The sequence below is a fragment of the Schistocerca cancellata genome, chromosome 11, assembly GCF_023864275.1.
Source record: "Schistocerca cancellata isolate TAMUIC-IGC-003103 chromosome 11, iqSchCanc2.1, whole genome shotgun sequence".
Taxonomy (NCBI): Eukaryota; Metazoa; Arthropoda; class Insecta; order Orthoptera; family Acrididae; genus Schistocerca; species Schistocerca cancellata.
In genome coordinates, this window is record NC_064636.1 from 10,332,100 (window position 1) to 10,352,065 (window position 19,966).

Below are 19,966 nucleotides of genomic sequence, written 5' to 3' on the forward strand. Positions count from 1 at the left end.
CTACTCACCTTTGGCAAAACAATATCGCAGTTTTAAAACGAATTATAAAATTCATTTATAAATGGAACCTTAGTGTGTAAAATCACCAGAACACTGAGAGCTGACTGTGCGGCTTCAGGCCAAATCCGACAATATATTAATAAATAAATATTGAATTTTCTCTGTCCATAGATGTATAGCCTAGAATCTTTGACGTTTGCCCTGCACGTAACGTTTCTGTATTGTTATTTTCTGGTGGCTTGGTTGTGATCGCAATGGATGTTAAATGTGAAGTTGGTTCTAGCGATGGCAATTGCTGTTACACGGATTCTTCGTCATCCAGTGAACTCGACGAGGATAATGACCGTAGGGATCAAGGAGTTGAGATAACTAAACGGACTCTTAATTCGATTTTAGACGATAATCGACGTACGTTTGAATTTCTAAGAAGTTTTGGTGTTCTTGCTGATAAGTACGTATGTGCTACATGCCGAAAGCCAATGTCCTGTACTAAGGTTCCACCAAAAAGAAGTAGGGATCAGCTTATGTGGCGATGCCGAAAAGACAACGTGTGGAGGTCCGTCCGCAAAGGGACATGGTTTGAAAGTGCGAGGCTTACCATTAAAGCTATAGTTTTGATGACGTACTGTTTCTGTATGCGTAAGTCTGTGTTGTCGACAAGTCGCATTGCAGGATTGAGCGACAGAAGTGCCCTCGACTGGTTTCTGTCGTGTAGGGAAATTTGTTCAGCGTTACTGAAGAGAAGAGGAAAGATAGGAGGCCCAGGTGTTGTGGTTGAGATGGACGAATTGCCTTTTAGGCGTGTTAAATATGATTTGGGAAAGTGGATGGCAGAAGTCTGGGTTTGGGGAGCAGTCGTTTGTGGGAAAGAACACGGGCAGCTGGTTTTGAAAATGGTCGAGAAGAGAAATGCGAGGACTTTGCAATGTCTTCTCGAAGAACATATCGAGGACGGGACTGTTATATGTTCAGATAAGTGGAAGAGTTATGAGGGTGAAGGGGAAGTGGACCTTCAGACTTTTGCAGCTGATCACAATTATCAGTTTCGCAATAAATTGATCGGTACTATGGAGCAACATTGGGAGGGCATACAGAGAGTTGTGGGGAGAGGGAAGAGAAGGCTCGGTAGCTTGCAGGGCCATTTGGACGAATATGTTTGGAGAGAGAGTGTGTTTGGACAGGGGTGTGTGTTTCATTCTTTCATGCGAGGTGTGGGAACGCTTTACGTACCGTGTGTAGAGGACCCTACACCAGCACTGCAGGACTCGAGGCGTGTAGCAGAACACACTAAGCCGGCAGCAGGAGTGATAATACCGGTAGCAGTAAAGAGAGAACCTTCGCTGCCACTAACTGTTCTGTCCCCTCCATTAGCAGCTGGAGACGCATCGCCAGCAGCAGTAAAGCGAGAGCCTTCACTGTCACCAGATGAATTCGAAGACCTGACACTAGTAGCAGTAAAAGAAGAGCCTTCGCTGTCAGCAGCAGGTCCATCCTCACCAGTAGCAGCTGCAGTGCAGCCAAAGGAGAGGCCTACGAGGCACAGGAAACGTGTGGTACGCGAGGATTTTTGGTATCCCACCTCGTTTCAGGACTTTTGTGATGTAGGGTTTGAGGATTAGGACAAGGTTTTGGTGTAATGTTCCTTTATTTTCGGTTCATCTGCCAGGCGTGGCGTATCTGGCAAAACACTTTAGAATTGGTCATTTTGAAACTTTGTCTGTGTGGAGGCATTTTGTGTGATGGCCCTTTGCTCATTTGAACTGTCAGTTTATCCTCGTGACATTCGAGTGAAGACTGTTTGTAACTTTGTGGTAAGTATTCTGGAGTTTACCCTTCCATTTACATTATTGATATAGCATCATTTGCTGCACTGCAAAATGTAACAAATATGCCAGGTTATGTTGTAAGTACAAGAAGTAACTGTGAAATATCAGCTTTATTTTAGGAAAGATTGCCATCTTGCTATTTTATGGTACATCACTTCAAAAACACAGGGACTAAAAAAATGTTTTCGAACACATCGTACACTTATTATCCTGTCAGGGTTTTTCTTTTCTGATAGATATCTTTAGTTAATCAGAACCATCTTCTGTATATCATATTCTTGATGTCTGTCGAGGTATGGAATGTATCCAATAAATCAAAGATTGGAACCTGATTATCCTTAATATTGGGCTACTTGTTGCTCGTGTTTACCTGTCTGCATTCCAGAATCTCATTAAGATATTGGAGCCATTGATCAGAAACAATTTCACTCGACATTTGAATTTGCTTCTGGTTTCCTTTAGACTTTTTAATATCTTTGTATAGGAGACTTATATGTTCTTTATTTCACACTTTTCTCTGCTGAAGTTAGGTTTGCTGGTGGAAATGGTAGCTTATTGCTCCTTGTAGTATTGTGTGCATGAATTACTCTTAAATTACAGTGAATTATTGATATCAGGTTTGAACAGTAAATAAATCCGCCACGCGGCAATGGTTAATATTTCCAGTTACTTAAACAGATCTTTTCCTAAGTGAGGAGTCACCCCACGAATCATCCTGTAGAACATCAGCAAATGAAAATCTGAAAGAAATGTTAACTGCCTTCTTCCGCATCAACCTTAGCATTGGAGCCATCCACTTCAAATCGACTTAATATTTGCACCTCATCGTCTTAAATATTTGAATTTTCATTCATTGAATGCAGGTCTACCTAAAGAGTTGGTAGACAAAATGTGGTATTCTTCGATACAGCCATCATTGGGCTTTCAAACATCAAAAAATAAAAATTGCTCATTTTTCTGAGTAGTGTGAAATGAAATTGGTAATTTCAAAAAATCTGATGCTAAACAGATGACATTGCAAAGGTCTTGGTTTAAGCTTTAATGTAATATATACATTTCAGAAAATCATTAAAGCCCCCTTTTGCTTAAAAGGTGTAATATTTTTCATAAATGTGTTTTCAGACAGTAGTTTAAATGTCCAGATGGGAAGAGAACGGAGTCATAAGATATACTGTTAAGGTCATTGTATTATATAAAAGAAATACTGATTTTAGTTACAATCATGAAATCGGTACTTTTCTTCAAAAACCAAACAGCGGTATTTAGGTTATTAAAGTTGATTTACCTATTTATTAATCCTATAGTGAAACTGTTATGATAGTTAAGTATTAAAAACTACCTGAAATAATGAACATGATCTGCATTTTTGTAGTAAGCACGTTGTACACGAACTATTTCTGACAATAAAATAAAAAGGCTGCACAAAGCAATCACTTGGATGGTGTTACCTGTAGTCTCACTTGCACGACCTCTTCGATTTAGACATCTTTTTATTAGAATAAGTGATTAATGGTCTGGACAGACCCTTCCAGCAGGTATCGTGGGCTTAACCGTTGTTTGGAATCAGTCAGCTGGCACTAAGATTTCAGGCTTGGGAAAAATTAAAATAAAATACAAAGCAGCAAGGTTTATGGAAGAATATCGATATAGAAATCCTCGGGCTGAGAATAGTTTCCGACAATGCAGATAATCACCCGCTAGCCCTACTAGTCAAGGGCTTATTTCATTTAAAATCACCCAAAATAAAGAAATCTCATTGCCATCATGTCACAGGCGGGTCATTCCATGTCAGTTAAACCAATTTAAGAAAATGTTCCAGCTGATAGTCTCAGATTTAGCTGAAATGTTGCACACCAATGCTACCAGGTGTGGAGCACTCGTGTACAATATTTTAAGTTCCCCTGCCAATTAGTTCCAGAATTACGGCTTGTGAAAGAAGGTGGCGTGACCCAGAAATTGCAACCCGCATCTGGCAATCTATCTTCAGGCCCAACTTCAGGTCTCAATAATTTTGGAACTATTCCGCACAGTCCAGTGAAATTTTTACGGCCCAGTAATATCCACTTAGAGAACACACTCTATGAACCAAAACACCAACAACGTATTTCTGAGGGAAAATAATAAATTCCAAAATATGATTTAAAAAATGTAATATATTAAAAGGTATATATTGTAGGTACCCTCTGTGCCAAATATAAATCACTCAAAAACGGTATAAATTTTTTTTTGTGGTAAGCTTAATGTGGCCTAAACACACACAGAACTCATCTTGCCCATATCAGTCACACAAACAGAGTTACATGCACATAAAAATACAAAAATTTGAAAAATTACCTGAAAAACATGGATTTTGTAAGTGTGGTAGCACAAAAGGGACAAGTGATATCCAAGCCCAATTTCAAACACTGCATAAGTAGACCATAATATAATATGTGGAAAAATTTCAGCTTGTTATTGCAAGACATTTGTGTACAATAAAAGCTGACAGAGATGTATTTGGTTACGTTTCTTTTAACACAATTTAGCAAGTAATAGTGATGGTGTAGACAACTTGTTTCAGATAAAGCTGCAGCAATTGTTGGGAACCATTAGGCAACAGAAAGCTAAACAGGGACAGAATGAGTCATTGTTAGGCAGGAACAACAAAGGAAACAAGCAACCATTATAGGTTACTCGTGTTTTTAAGATCCTAGTTCAGACTGGGCAGTACTGTTGTGGAATGTCAATATGGAGGCAGAAGAGTGTACTAGTGGTGCTTTTGTTCAAACAAGTTGCAGTATTGATGGAGCACAAGCATCTGAATGTCATAAAACAACATATGGAACAAAATGTGGCATTCGCTTTGTACTGTACTGTATGATCTGGATGAATCGGACCAAGACTTGTTGCTATGGAGATCCGGGACACAGCCTGTGGGCACAAGAAGTACAGTTCCAGGAAACTAGTGTTTGTTATCATCATATGAAAGTGTTTCTGGATAAGTATTCTTTCCTACAAAGAAGTTGTTTTGATCCATTTCGGATTCATAAGAAGACAGTGAAGTGTAGCCTCGGAGAAATTTATATAACATCAGTTTTGAAAGTGAATCGGTGCATGGGACTTAACATGAAACCAGGACAAAAGTTATGTTCCAAGTGTGTTACACTGCTAAAAAATGAAGAATATTCTGATAATTTACATTACAGTGACGAAGAGTATCAGCCACCTACGACGACAGCGGATGAGCAGTTAAATACTTCAGTAACTGCTCTCAGTTTGTCTCCCATGAAGACACACAAAGTTGGGAAAAGAGACAGGCCCAGCTATGGTGGAAGAAAACTACAAGAAGCTCAAATGGAATTAAAACACAAAATAGCTGACACACTAGTGGCGGAAGAGGAAGAACTATCTGCTCCAAAGGAACAGAAATCGTGCCAGAAATGCTCCGATTTGGACAAAATTGTGCACGATTTGAAAGAAAAATGTGCCATATCCACATGCCAGAAAAAAGTAGCTATTCTTACCCTCGCACCTTCCAGCTGGTCTATTGACTTCACAGCAAAGGAATTCAGTGTTTCTACATATATGGTAAAGCAAGCTAGGAAAATAAAAGAAACCCAAGGAGTGCTTCCACAACTTCAGCTGGTTCTGGGTAAGCAATTGAGTTTCTTATAAAGAACGGACACACGTGCATCGCACAAGTCTCGAAACGAAGCAAAGTACAGTGGAAGATTTTGTTCAAATGTGTTGTCAGAAAACGGACAAACTGACCACACACAGCTTCACAGCAACAGCACAATCGGCTTATCTCCAGTTTTGTAAGGATAATTTGAAACGAGATGAAATTATGGTATTATTAGACTATTCTGAAAATTATGCATTTATAGTTCAAGATGCCATCCAAGGATATCATTGGGACAAAAGTCGAGCAACTCTCCAGCTATTTGCGATTTACTATAGAGGTGAATCAGGTGATGTGTCTGTCATGAACCTGTTCGTTTTTAGTGACTATTTAATTCGTGATGCCATTGCAGTTCATGCCCACATTAGCACTGTCATGGCATATGTGAAAAACAAGCTGCCTCACATGCATTTTGCGATATACTTCAGTGATGGGGCAGCTAGTCAGTACAAAAACTGTAAAAATCTCAAAAATTTATGCATGCGTTCCCATGATTTTCAGATTCACGCAACAAGTCGTGGTAAAAATGTATGTGATGGTATTGGTGCTACCATTAAGCGCATGGCATCACGAGCTAGTCTGCAGCACCCTGCAGAAGGTCACATTCTAACACCTCTTCAGTTATTTACCTGGGTACAGAAAAATGTCTCTGGCATACTATCATTCTATGTTTCGAAAGATGAGTTGAAATCAGTCGAAGAGTTGCTAAAAAGCAGACTAGAACACGTTAAAACTGTTGCAGGCACAAGGAGCCATCATCACTTCTCTCCAACGGACTCTGACAATGTGCAGATGAGCAGACTGTCCGGTTATAACTATAGGTTCGTGCAGAACATGTGTCTTCACAGTGTGTCTGACTCAGGATTCAGAAGCAAAAGCAGAAACTTACAAGCAGGTTGCTATGTTATTGCTGTTTGTGATGACAAATGGTACTTAGGATGTGTTGCAGAGGGCTGTGAAGCAGAGGGTGATGTATTTGTGAACTTCATGGCACCAGCAAGATCATTTCATTGGCCATGTTTGGCAGACAGGTGTCGGATTCCATTTGAACATATTCTTACGACAGTTCCAGTTCGTACCACAGTGTCGGGAAGACAGTACAATTTGCCACTCAATGTACAGAGTACACTAGCTAGTGTGGGAGAACTTCTGTTCAAAGCACAATCGACTGGTTTTTAGCAGTTAAGATGCAGTGAACATTAATGATAGGTTATGTTAATCTGTCTATATGTTGTTGCTTAGCGATTAAACAGTTGTGGGAGAGGATAAGAAGAGGCAGAACAGTTTACAATATGTTTTTACAAAATTGCGTTGTGGAACAATGGCCACATCACCAGATACACTTGTCAACTTCCATTGTACACAAATATCTTGCAATAACATTCTGAAATTTTTAGATATATATCATTATGGTACTTCCCCCCTTGAACCATGGGCCTTGCCGTTGGTGGGGAGGCTTGTGTGCCTCAACGATACAGATAGCCGTACCGTAAGTTCAACCACAACGGAGGGGTATCTGTTGAGAGGCCAGACAAACGTGTGGTTCCTGAAGAGGGGCAGCAGCCTTTTCAGTAGTTGCAGGGGCAACAGTCTGGACGATTGACTGATCTGGCCTTGTAACAATAACCAAAACGGCCTTGCTGTGCTGGTACTGCGAACGGCTGAAAGCAAGGGGAAACTACGGCCGTAATTTTTCCCGAGGGCATGCCGCTTTACTTGGTTAAATGATAATGGCGTCCTCTTGGGTAAAATATTCCGGAGGTAAAATAGTCCCCCATTCGGATCTCCGGGCGGGGACTACTCAAGAGGACGTCGTTATCAGGAGAAAGAAAACTGGCGTTCTACGGATCGAAGAGTGGAATGTCAGATCCCTTAATCGGGCAGGTAGGTTAGAATATTTAAAAAGGGAAATGGATAGGTTAAAGTTAGATATATAGGGAATTGGTGAAGTTCGGTGGCAGGAGGAACTAGACATTTGGTCAGGTGAATACAGGGTTATAAATACAAATTCAAATAGGGGTAATGCAGGAGTAGCTTTAATAATGAATAAAAAAAAAGGAGTGCGGGTAAGCTACTACAAACAGCATAGTGAACGCATTATAGTGGCCCAGATAGACACGAAGCCCATTCCTACTACAGTAGTACAAGATTATATGCCAACTAGCTCTGCAGATGACGAAGAAATTGAAGAAATGTATGATGAGATAAAAGAAATTATTCAGGTAGTGAAGGGAGATGAAAATTTATTAGTCATGGGTGACTGGAATTCGACAGTAGGAAAAGGGAGAGAAGGAAACATTGTAGGTGAATATGGATTGGGGCTAAGAAATGAAAGAGGAAGCCTTCTGTTAGAATTTTGCACAGAGCATAATTTAATCATAGCTAACACTTGGTTCAAGAATCATAAAAGAAGGTTGTATACATGGAAGAAGCCTGGAGATACTGACAGGTTTCAGATAGATTATCTAATGGTAAGACAGAGATTTAGAAACCAGGTTTTAAATTGTAAGACATTTCCAGGGGCAGATGTGGACTCTGGCCACAATCTATTGGTTATGACCTGTAGATTAAAACTGAAGAAACTGCAAAAAGGTGGGAATTTAAGGAGATGGGACCTGGATAAACTGACTAAACCAGAGGTTGTGCAGAGTTATAGATAGTTTCAGGAAGAGCATAAGGGAACAGTGACAGGAATGGGGGAAAGAAATACAGTAGAAGAAGAATGGGTAGCTTTGAGGGATGAAGTAGTGAAGGCAGCAGAGGATCAAGTAGGTAAAAAGACCAGGGCTAGTAGAAACCCTTGGGTAACAGAAGACATATTGAATTTAATTGATGAAATGAGAAAATATAAAAATGCAGTAAATGAAGCAGGCAAAAAGGAATACAAACGTCTCAAAAATGAGACTGACAGGAAAGTGCAGAATGGCTAAGCAGGCATGGTTGGAGGAGCAATGTAAGGATGTAGAGGCTCATCTCACTAGGGGTAAGATAGATACTGCCTACAGGAAAATTAAAGAGACCTTTGGAGAGAAGAGAACCACTTGTATGAATATCAAGAGCTCAGATGGCAACCCAGTTCTAAGCAAAGAAGGGAAGGCAGAAAGGTGGAAGGAGTATATAGAGGGTTTATACAAGGGCGATGTACTTGAGGACAATATTATGGAAATGGAAGAGGATGTAGATGAAGACGAAATGGGAGATAAGATACTGCGTGAAGAGTTTGACAGAGCACTGAAAGACCTGAGTCGAAACAAGGCCCCGGGAGTAGACAACATTCCTTTTGAACTACTGATGGCCTCGGGAGAGCCAGTCATGACAAAACTCTACCATCTGGTGAGCACGATGTATGAGACAGGCGAAATACCATCAGACTTCAAGAAGAATATAATAATTCCAATCCCAAAGAAAGAAGGGGTTGACAGATGTGAAAATTACCGAACTATCAGTTTAATAAGTCACAGCTGCAAAATACTAACGCGAATTCTTTACAGACGAATGGAAAAACTGGTAGAAGCCGACCTCGGGGAAGATCAGTTTGGATTCCATAGAAATGTTGGAACACGTGAGGCAATACTGACCTTACGACTTATCTTAGAAGAAAGATTAAGAAAAGGCAAACCTACGTTTCTAGCATTTGTAGACTTAGAGAAAGCTTTTGACAATGTTAACTGGAATACTCTCTTTCAAATTCTGAAGGTGGCAGGGGTAAAATACAGGGAGCGAAAGGCTATTTACAGTTTGTACAGAAACCAGATGGCAGTTATAAGAGTCGAGGGGCATGAAAGGGAAGCAGTGGTTGGGAAAGGAGTAAGACAGGGTTGTAGCCTCTCCCCAATGTTATTCAATCTGTATATTGAGCAAGCAGTAAAGGAAACAAAAGAAAAATTCGGAATAGGTATTAAAATTCATGGAGAAGAAGTAAAAACTTTGAGGTTCGCCGATGACATTGTAATTATGTCAGAGACAGCAAAGGACTTGGAAGAGCAGTTGAACGGAATGGACAGTGTCTTGAAAGGAGGATATAAGATGAACATCAACAAAAGCAAAACGAGGATAATGGAATGTAGTCAAATTAAGTCGGGTGATGCTGAGGGAATTAGATTAGGAAATGAGACACTTAAAGTAGTAACGGAGTTTTGCTATTTAGGGAGTAAAATAACCGATGATGGTCGAAGTAGAGAGGATATAAAATGTAGACTGGCAATGGCAAGGAAAGCGTTTCTCAAGAAGAGGACTTTGTTAACATCGAGTATAGATTTAAGTGTCAGGAAGTCGTTTCTGAAAGTATTTGTATGGAGTGTAGCCATGTATGGAAGTGAAACATGGACGATAACTAGTTTGGACAAGAAGAGAATAGAAGCTTTCGAAATGTGGTGCTACAGAAGAATGCTGAAGATAAGGTGGGTAGATCACGTAACTAATGAGGAGGTATTGAATAGGATTGGGGAGAAGAGAAGTTTGTGGCACAACTTGACTAGAAGAAGGGATCAGTTGGTAGGACATGTTTTGAGGCATCAAGGGATCACAAATTTAGCATTGGAGGGCAGTGTGGAGGGTAAAAATCGTAGAGGGAGACCAAGAGATGAATACACTAAGCAGATTCAGAAGGCTGTAGGTTGCAGTAGATACTGGGAGATGAAGAAGCTTGCACAGGATAGAGTAGAATGGAGAGCTGCATCAAACCAGTCTCAGGACTGAAGACCACAACAACAACAACAACAAACAACTCCCTTTCGACGAAATGTGATCTTCTTTTAGCAATACCCTCGATTTCTTTACTGTTTATTCGCTAGTGTTAAAAAACATTTGATTTTTTTTTACTCCGTGAAGCTGGTGCTAAGGTAGTTCTTCTTTAACAAAACTTCTGCTGAATTTCTCTTTAAATTTTTGCGTTAAAATATTACAGTTATTACACTGCAGTTTAATTTGCACATAGAAAAAAATACAGCGGTAGACATTTGCTATTTTGAGTGGATTGAAAATGACAAATGATAAGGAGCTGTCACACATAGTGTCTGCAAATGAAGGCATCTGGAATCCATACATACAATAGTTTAAATTTCACTACCAAAATGAAATACTTTTCAATAACAATGAAAAAGTTTTGTTTTATTCTAGTGAAGATCATTGGTTACCACTTGGTGACTGGTTTGAGAAAAACAAGCTCATAGTTAACACAAAGAAAACCACTTACCTAAACTTCCACCTAAGATCAAATAAAATTATGCCTGATATGAAATTACACGGTTCCCAAATATCCCCAAATACAGAAACATGATTTCTAGGCCTATGGATTCAGGATAATCTAAAATGGCAAACACACATTAGTAAAACTAATAGTAAGCTAAACCAAGTGTGCTATGCCATACGAATCCTCGCATACTGCACAAGCCCAGAAACTGTTCACGCAGCCTACTGTGCACAATTCCCCAGTGTAATGCAGTATGGTATTATATTCTGGGGAGACTCTACACATAGGCCAAACATTCTCCTCCCCCGAAAGAGAGCTCTATAAGAATGATGAACAAGACAAAGCCGACTGATAACTGCAGACCTCTCTTCCAAAAATTGCTCATCCTAACCCTTGGCAGCCTGTATATACTAGAACTATGCAGATTTGTAAAAAGTAATATTACAAAATTTAATAAAAATGTAAATGTCCATGACTATGGTACTAGACAGAAAATGAAACTCCATGTTAAAGAAATGCGCATCTCTGCCTTTAAAAAATCTCCCTTCAACAAATGCATTAAAATATACAATAGCCTGCCATCAGAAATAAAAAACAGCAAGTCCCTGACTGTATTTAATAAAAATTTAAAATAATTCCTACTTCATCATTGCTTGTACAGTGCAAGCGAATTTCTGCTCCACATGGGTGGAAAGAAACATGAAACAAATTGCCGCAAAGAATTTTGTAAAGATTAAAACATTAATGGAAGTATGTGCAAAAATCTTGCATATATATCATCTGCTACCAAGCACATTAAGTGCAGAAAGAATATCCAACCTGGTATTTTGTGTATATGTGTTAGAGGAATACAGCACTAAAATACAGATGTGTAACTGAGTATGTAATTTGTGTTTTCATAAATTTGTGTGTTCATAACTTCTCAGAAAATATGTTTGTGTAAACTTTTGGCATACTACTTCATGCCAGCAAATTATCATAAGGTTCAACATCAAATGTATGTATGTGCATCACCATATGCATGTCATGTACAGTATTGATTCAGATGACAACAAATAAACAGCTCAGTCTGTACATTCAGCACTGCCAGTTTCTTCAGACACATTTTTCACTGGAACATGTAGCACTTCTGATGCTGTTTGCTGGAATTTTAAAGCTAAGTGACGAGACTGGGATCGAATGTATTCTGGATATCTGTCTTGTGCTCTCTTGGTAATCTTAAATGGTGAAATCTCATGTAATTAACAACTTCCATTAAGTTTCTGAAAAGCTGTAGCTGGATCTGGTGTATATTCTTGATCTTCAACTTCACATTCATCCATCCCTGGAAGGTTATCCCCCATAGGAGATAAAATGTCCTTATGGGATATTATGCACAGCTTGGTGCCTGGGATAAGTCCAAGGGTTTTATATTTCCTTACCATGGTTAAAGAAATGGGTTTCAAAGATTTCTTAGCAGTCTTTTTACCATTCTTCTTAAAAGGGTCACCACAAATGCTTTGTCTGTCTTCAAAACAACCACCACCACCACCGCCGCCACCACTACTATTCTTCTTACATACAACTGCTGACGCAAGACCTAAAGAACATTTGTTTTCCATTGTGATTTTTAATCAACTGTGTATGTTGCAGAAAAGAACTGGATGGTTTGAAACTTTTCCTTGTTCTATAATTAGTCAAGAATATACTATGAAGAATCTGTAAGGGGGAAATGACAAAGAGTTAATGACCACTTCATTAAGTGATCTCTGATATTCACATTATGAAACAACTTTGTATTACAGTCGGACCCTTCAATATGTAAAACCCCTCAATATGATATTCTAAAACCCCTCAACTTGATAGTGTGACATATTTTACGACAATCAGATGCTAATATAGGAGTGTAGTAAGATTCATAATACATAAAACCTCCTGTTGTGGAATTGAATTATGTTTATTATAAGTTGTTTTATTTATTTTATGTGAATTAATGTATAAAAGTAATAAATTTTACATAAATAAAGAAAATATTTTTTTGTTTAAATTCTGTGAAAATATGTAAAACACTTATAACCCTAAAAATGTAGTATTTATTAATACTTAACACCCTTTAAAATGAAATACCTTAAAAATTAACTTTCAACGGTCAATAACAAAAGCAATGACAAAAATAATTGTTGTTGTTGTTTTTGTGGTCTTTAGTCCTGAGACTGGTTTGATGCAGCTCTCCATGCTACTCTATCCTGTGCAAGCTTCATCATCTCCCAGTACCTACTGCAACCTAACATCCTTCTAAATCTGCTTAGTGTATTCATCTCTTGGTCTCCCTCTACGATTTTTACCCTCCAATACTAAATTGGTGATCCCTTGATGCTTCAGAACATGTCCTACCAACTGATCCCTTCTTATAGTCAAGTTGTGCCACAAACTCCTCTTCTCCCCAATCCTATTCAATACCTCCTCATTAGTTATATGATCTACCCATCTAATCTTCAGCATTCTTCTGTAGCACTACATTTCAATAGCTTCTATTCTCTTCTTGTCCAAACTATTTATCGTCCATGTTTCACTTCCGTACATAGCTACGCTCCATAAAAATACTTTCAGAAACGACTTCCTGACACTTAAATCTATACTCGATGTTAACAAATTTCTCTTCTTGAGAAACGCTTTCCTTGCCATTGCCAGTCTACATTTGATATCCTCTCTACTTCGACCATCATCAGTTATTTTGCTCCCCAAATAGCAAAACTCCTTTACTACTTTAAGTGTCTCATATCCTAATCTAATACCCTCAACATCACCCGACTTAATTCGACTACATTCCATTATCCTAGTTTTGCATATGTTGATGTTCATCTTATATCCTCCCTTCAAGACACCATCCATTCCATTCAACTGCTCTTCCAAGTCCTTTGCTGTCTCTGACAGAATTACAATGTCATCAGCGAACCTCAAAGTTTTTATTCCTTCTCCATGGATTTTAATACCTACCCTGAATTTTTCTTTTGTTTCCTTTACTGCTTGCTCAATATACAGATTGAATAACATCGGGGAGAGGCTACAACCCTGTCTTACTCCCTTCCCAACCACTGCTTCCCTTTCATGTCCCTCGACTCTTATAACTGCCATCTGGTTTCTGTACAAATTAAAAATAGCCTTTCGCTCCCTGTAGTTTACCCATGCCACCTTCAGAATTTGAAAGAGAGTATTCCAGTCAACATTGTCAAAAGCTTTCTTTAAGTCTACAAATGCTAGAAACGTAGCTTTGCCTTTCCTTAATCTAGCTTCTAAGATAAGTCGTAGGGTCAGTATTGCCTCACATGTTCCAATATTTCTACGGAATTCAAACTGATCTTCCCCGAGGTCGGCTTCTACCAGTTTTTCCATTCGTCTGCAGAGAATACGCATCAGTATTTTGCATCCGTGACTTATTAAACTGATAGTTCGGTAATTTTCACGGCTGTCTGCACCTGCTTTCTTTGGCATTGGAATTATTATATTCTTCTTGAAGTCTGAGGGTATTTCGCCTGTCTCGTACATCTTGCTCACCAGATGGTAGAGTTTTGTCAGGACTGGGTCTCCCAAGACCGTCAGTAGTTCTAATGGAATGTTGTCTACCCCCGGGGTCTTGTTTCGACTCAGGTCTTTCAGTACTCTGTCAAACTCTTCACACAGTATCGTATCTCCCATTTCATCTTCATCTACATCCTCTCCCATTTCCATAATATTGTCCTCAAGTACATTGCCCTTGTATAGACCCTCTATATACTCCCTCCACCTTTGTACTTTCCCCTCTTTGCTTAGAACTGGGTTTCCATCTGAGAACTTGATATTCATACAAGTGGTTCTCTTTTCTCCAAAGGTCTCTTTAATTTTCCTGTAGGCAGACTAGTGAGATAAGCCTCTACATCCTTACATTTGTCCTCTAGCCATCTCTGCTTAACCATTTTGCACTTCCTGTCAATCTCATTTTTGAGACGTTTGTATTCCTTTGTGCCTGCTTCATTTATTGCATTTTTATATTTTCTCTTTTCATCAATTAAATTCAATATTTCTTCTGTTACCCAAGGATTTCTACTAGCCCTCGTCTTTTTATCTACTTCATCCTCTGCAGCCTTCACTATTTCATCTCTCAAAGCTACCCATTCTTCTTCTACCGTATTTCTTTCCCCCGTTCCTGTCAATTGTTCCCTTATGCTCTCCCTGAAGCTCTGTACAACCTCTGGTTTAGTCAGTTTATCCAGGTCCCATCTCCTTAAATTCCCAGCATTTTGCAGTTTCTTCAGGTTTAATCTACAGTTCATAACCAATAGATCGTGATCAGAGTCAACATCTGCCCCTGGTAATGTCTTACAATTTAAAACCTGGTTCCTAAATCTCTGTCTTCACCATTAGATAATCTATCTGAAACCTGTCAGTATCTCCAGGCTTCTTCCATGTATACAACCTTCTTTTATGATTCTTGAACCAAGTGTTAGCTATGATTAAATTATGCTCTGTGCAAAATTCTAACAGAAGGCTTCCTCTTTCATTTCTTAGCCCCAATCCATATTCACCTACTACGTTTCCTTCTCTCCCTTTTCCTACTGCCGAATTCCAGTCACCCATGACTATTAAATTTTCGTCTCTCTTCACTACCTGAATAATTTCTTTTATTTCATCATACATTTCTTCAATTTATTCGTCATCTGCAGAGCTAGTTGGCATATAAACTTGTACTACTGTAGTAGGCGTTGGCTTCGTGTCTATCTTGGCCACAATAATGCGTTCACTATGCTGTTTGTAGTAGCTTACCCACACTCCTATCTTTTTATTCATTGTTAAACCTCTTCCTGCATTACCCCTATTTGCTTTTGTATTTATAACCCTGTATTCGCCTGACCAAAAGTCTTGTTCCTCCTGCCACCGAACTTCACTAATTCCTGCTATATCTAACTTTAACCTATCCATTTCCCTTTTTAAATTTTCTAACCTACCTGCTCGATTAAGGGATCTGACATTCCACACTCCGATCCGTAGAACGCCAGTTTTCTTTCTCCTGATAACGACGTCATCCTGAGTAGTCCCCTCCCGGAGGTCCAAATGGGGGACTATTTTAGCTCCGGAATATTTTACCCAAGAGGACGCCATCATCATTTAACCATACAGTAAAGCTGCATGCCCTTGGGAAAAATTAAGGCCATAGTTTCCCCTTGCTTTCAGCCATTCGCAGTACCAGCACAGCAAGGCTGTTTTGGTTAGTGTTACAAGGCCAGATCAGTCAATCATCCAGACTGTTGCCCCTGCAACTACTGAAAAGGCTGCTGCCCCTCTTCAGGAACCACACGTTTGTCTGGCCTCTCAACAGATACCCCTCCGTTGTGGTTGCATCTACGGTACGGCTATCTGTATCGCTGAGGCACGCAAGCCTCCCCACCAATGGCAAGGTCCATCGTTCTTAATAATTATTTTTTAATTGGTTATATATTGTTAAAATTGAGTGGATTAATGATTGGTTTGAAGGTAATATATATTTCTAGTATATAAATTACATTTAATAAATAAATATATAAATCTTGATTTTTTTTTAAATTTATAATGGAGTGGATGATATCATATAGTGAATAAATAATAATTTAAAGTGTAGTAACTAATTATAAAAAACCTTTAAAATGGAGTTATAAATATAACAAAATTTTAATTTAATGTATTTTTAAATGAATTATCAAAAATCATAATATAATTTTGTATGAAACAAAATTATTTATTAAACAAAAGGGCTGGCAGGTCGATAGACACACAAACATACACACAATGTATGTGTGTATGTTTGTGTGTCTATCGACCTGCCAGCCCTTTTGTTTGGTAAGTCATATCATCTTTGTTTTTAGATATATTTTTCCCGCGTGGAATGTTTCCCTCTATTATATTCATTATGTACATTCTTACATCAAATTTTCAGAAAAATCTGTGGCATAAGGGCAGTGGCCACTGGGTGATGTCACATGAAAATACCTCAAGGCAATTGTCACAAATCCAGCAGCAGAACTCTTCTTTTCGTATTCTGTTATTCTCCCTATGTACGTGTTAGGTTCTCAGCATTGCTTTGCTGCACCTTAAATTTCTCTACATATTTATGAAGATGTTCCTTCTCTCCTTGCAGTAGCAAGTGAAATCTATTAGTTACACTAAATCTCAAAGTTGCTAACAATTTTTTTTTTTTTTTTCCTTTTCATTTCTTCCCGGAAGCCCTTCTCATCCCCCCTTTCTTGACCGTCATAATTCAGCGGTTTTGTGTTCTACCTGTGTGGTACAAAAACTGCTCCTCCTCTCTGACCTCCCTGGAATAACCTACAGTTCTGTGGAAGAGTCTTATTGTACAGCCCAGTGTCTACCTGACTGTAACCACTGAAACAAAACCACATTAAAGCACTCGCAACTTAACAAACCCATTATTAATGTCCGTACTTGACACATACGTCTAACCTTCATTGGGAAAATTGAAACAGTAGATTAAATTTAAATAAAAACAGTAGGTAGTGAAATACAAAACTGTATGATTTACAGATATTTCCCACTTATGAAATTAAACCTAGAAATACATCCGTTAGCACAAGAAGAAATAATACACTTGTTACATGATTTTACTATAATTATCCCAATACTAACAACTTCACTAATGTAAATATACTTAAATTATGTTTATTCAGTGAGCAGTACTTTAAAGTTGTTTGAAATCTAGTATTTATTTCATTATTTATGAAATTCACAACATTATGTTAACATAAGCTGCTATTAATCTGAGCCTCAGTTTAACTGTGTTTGTATTCATTCACTACAAAATCTGTGGATATCGTATTCCACTGAGCGTCATTTTTCTGTTATATTGGGGTGCTTTTCTATGTGATTATTGGGTTTAACGTTATGTGGTATATGAGGAATGGCTTCTTTGTTTTTAAAAGTCTGTTCATCTTAAAGTTCATAGTTTTTTGATTGTACTGTGGAGGAGAGGGTAGGTGTATTTCAAAAACCACAATACAAGAAGTACAGATATTTTCCATTTTTTCGGTACGACTGAAATATGTGGCAACTGTTTATAAATGGTTATTGGAAATTATTGTAACATAACATCGTATTAATTTTTTATGTTTCAGGTCTGTGAACTTCACTTTTAACCGAAAGTGTAAGGAAGATAGAATGCCAGCTGTAATAGCTGATCAGGAAATGATGCAGCTTCCTCATCGAGATCTAGATTTGAAACAGGTACGCCGTTTTTCAGTTCTCGATTGTGATTCTAGCAGTGAGTAGAGTAACCTGCAGATTGTAGCGCAATTGGTAGATTCTGTCGTATTTCAATTTCCATCTCAATGCTATGCCGATCCCTGAAATGTACTAGAGTATCCCGAGAGAATTAAAATTTTTAAAAGCACCCTAAAAACTATAGTATCGAGTACTGATGCTCGTGCGTGCCCTAGCGTGTGACGTGAACTCGAAAGTGCCCGTGTGGTCGAACTCGGTCAGTAGCGTGCAGTACGACATTTTGTTTGAAATAAACTGACAGCCTCCCTAGAATAACATTTTACAGTATATAGCATCGTTAGGCCGCAGAAATGGTATCTTGAGCAGTTTCAGTTTCTTAACAAATTGTCACCATTTGACCTGTTTGAGAAGAAAGCAGAGGGGAGGGCTCAGTAAAATACTAGGAAACCAAATTACGAAAACAAACTTCCGCACGCACAACTACCCACATTCGAATACATTAGACAGTAATATGTCAAATCGAAATCGAACAGTCGGGAGGGGTGCCGAGATTTTACACGCGTCAGCTTGCCGATTGTCGGAACCGAAGTTCGGTGTCGACTACGTAATAGTGAAACAAAATGTCGTGTGGCGAGGGCCTCGTGTCGGGTAGACGGGTCACCCGGAGCGGGTCTTTTTAGTCGACACCCCTCCCGCGAGACGCGTGTCGACGGGGACAGTAGAGTAATAGAGACGGCATGACACCCGGTCCCCGAGTGGAGAAAATCTCCGACCCGGCCCGGAATCGAATCCGGGGCCCCTCGTACGGCAATCTGCCGTACCGACTACTCGGCTGTGGATTAGAAAGTAGCAAACTTTCGTATTACGAATATAAGGTTAAATCCTCACTGCATAAAGTCGATTGTGAGGTACAGCCTTCTCAGAGTTAAAAACTAATGGAACTACTACGGGAGGTGAGCCAGACGTACACTAGAAGTGCATTAGACGGCACCTACCTACACGCGAAATCCGCGGATTGCGAACTGGTCACCGACCTACACCGGGCATCCGGTAAGAAATTTGAGGTACTGTCAGATGTGTCGGAGTTAACTGTTTTTCAAACTTCAACTTAATTATTTCTGAAATTAGTAAAAGCAAAAGTGAGATCGATACTCGCCGTAAAGGTGGCACGTCGACTTGCAGTCGGGTGCTACAAAAAGACACTTTTGCGTCAGCTTTCGACCGGCACCTCCTTCGGAAAAAGAAACGCGGACACGTCCGTTCCCACGAGCGAGTACACCCCACGCGCACGTGACCGCCACCTGTGGCAGCTCGGACCGGAGTGCGACTGTCGTGTAGGACAGAAGCGGCAGTCCGGAGGGGGCGGGACTGCCGTGCGGAGCTCTGCCCACTCTGGCAGGCAGAGCTCTCCTCCCCAGCACCCCGCCTACTCCCTCCCCTGCCCACTGCCGACTGCTGCTTCCGATCTGTGCGACAGCTGCATTCTGGTCTGAGCTGCCACAGATAGCGGTCGTGTGCGCGGGAGGTGTACTCGCTCGTGGGAACGAGTGTGTCTGTGTTTCCTTTTCTGAAGGAGGTGCCGGTCGAAACCTGATACGTAAGTGGCTTTTCGTCATGCCAGTCTCCAACTCGGCGTGTCATTTTTACGGTGAGTAGCAGTCTATTCTTTTCCTTATATTCTTGACATTCCAAACTAGTTTCTGTTGTTTGAAATCGATAAAGTTAATGTAGTGTTTTTTCTTCCACAGTGTGAATATTAAACTGTAGTAATAAAATTTATGATATTTATAATCTTTAACTATAACAGATCAAGATATTAAGGAAAATAAAAATACATTGACAAACTCCACCCGACCTCACGATGAAGTTGACCGATTCTCTGTTATGTGATAGTTGTAGATTGTTTATCACTCTAGGATGACTTTAATTGTTCTGGATCTGGTATGGTAATTAAATTTTAATACTAATTTCACAGTAACTTTCAAAGAAAGTTTTAAGAACAAAAAGTGTGAGCAGAAATTTACATTATGAAATTTCGAAGAAAAACCACCACCAAAAACTGTC

At 39.3% G+C, this 19,966-nt stretch overlaps 1 protein-coding gene across 3 annotated transcripts in view; it reads left to right on the forward strand.

The window, feature by feature from the left end:
* Positions 1–215: 215 nt before the first annotated feature.
* The window catches only part of LOC126108719 (uncharacterized), a 57,575-nt gene continuing 37,824 nt past the window's right edge, over positions 216–19,966 (forward strand). For all 3 annotated transcript variants that reach the window (XM_049914048.1, XM_049914047.1, XM_049914046.1), the window contains exons 1-2: positions 216–1,811; positions 17,797–17,905. In XM_049914048.1, coding sequence (XP_049770005.1) covers positions 255–1,619 — 1,365 coding nt within the window. In that variant the 5' untranslated portion in view covers positions 216–254 and the 3' untranslated portion in view covers positions 1,620–1,811; positions 17,797–17,905. The remainder of the gene's footprint in view (positions 1,812–17,796; positions 17,906–19,966) is intronic.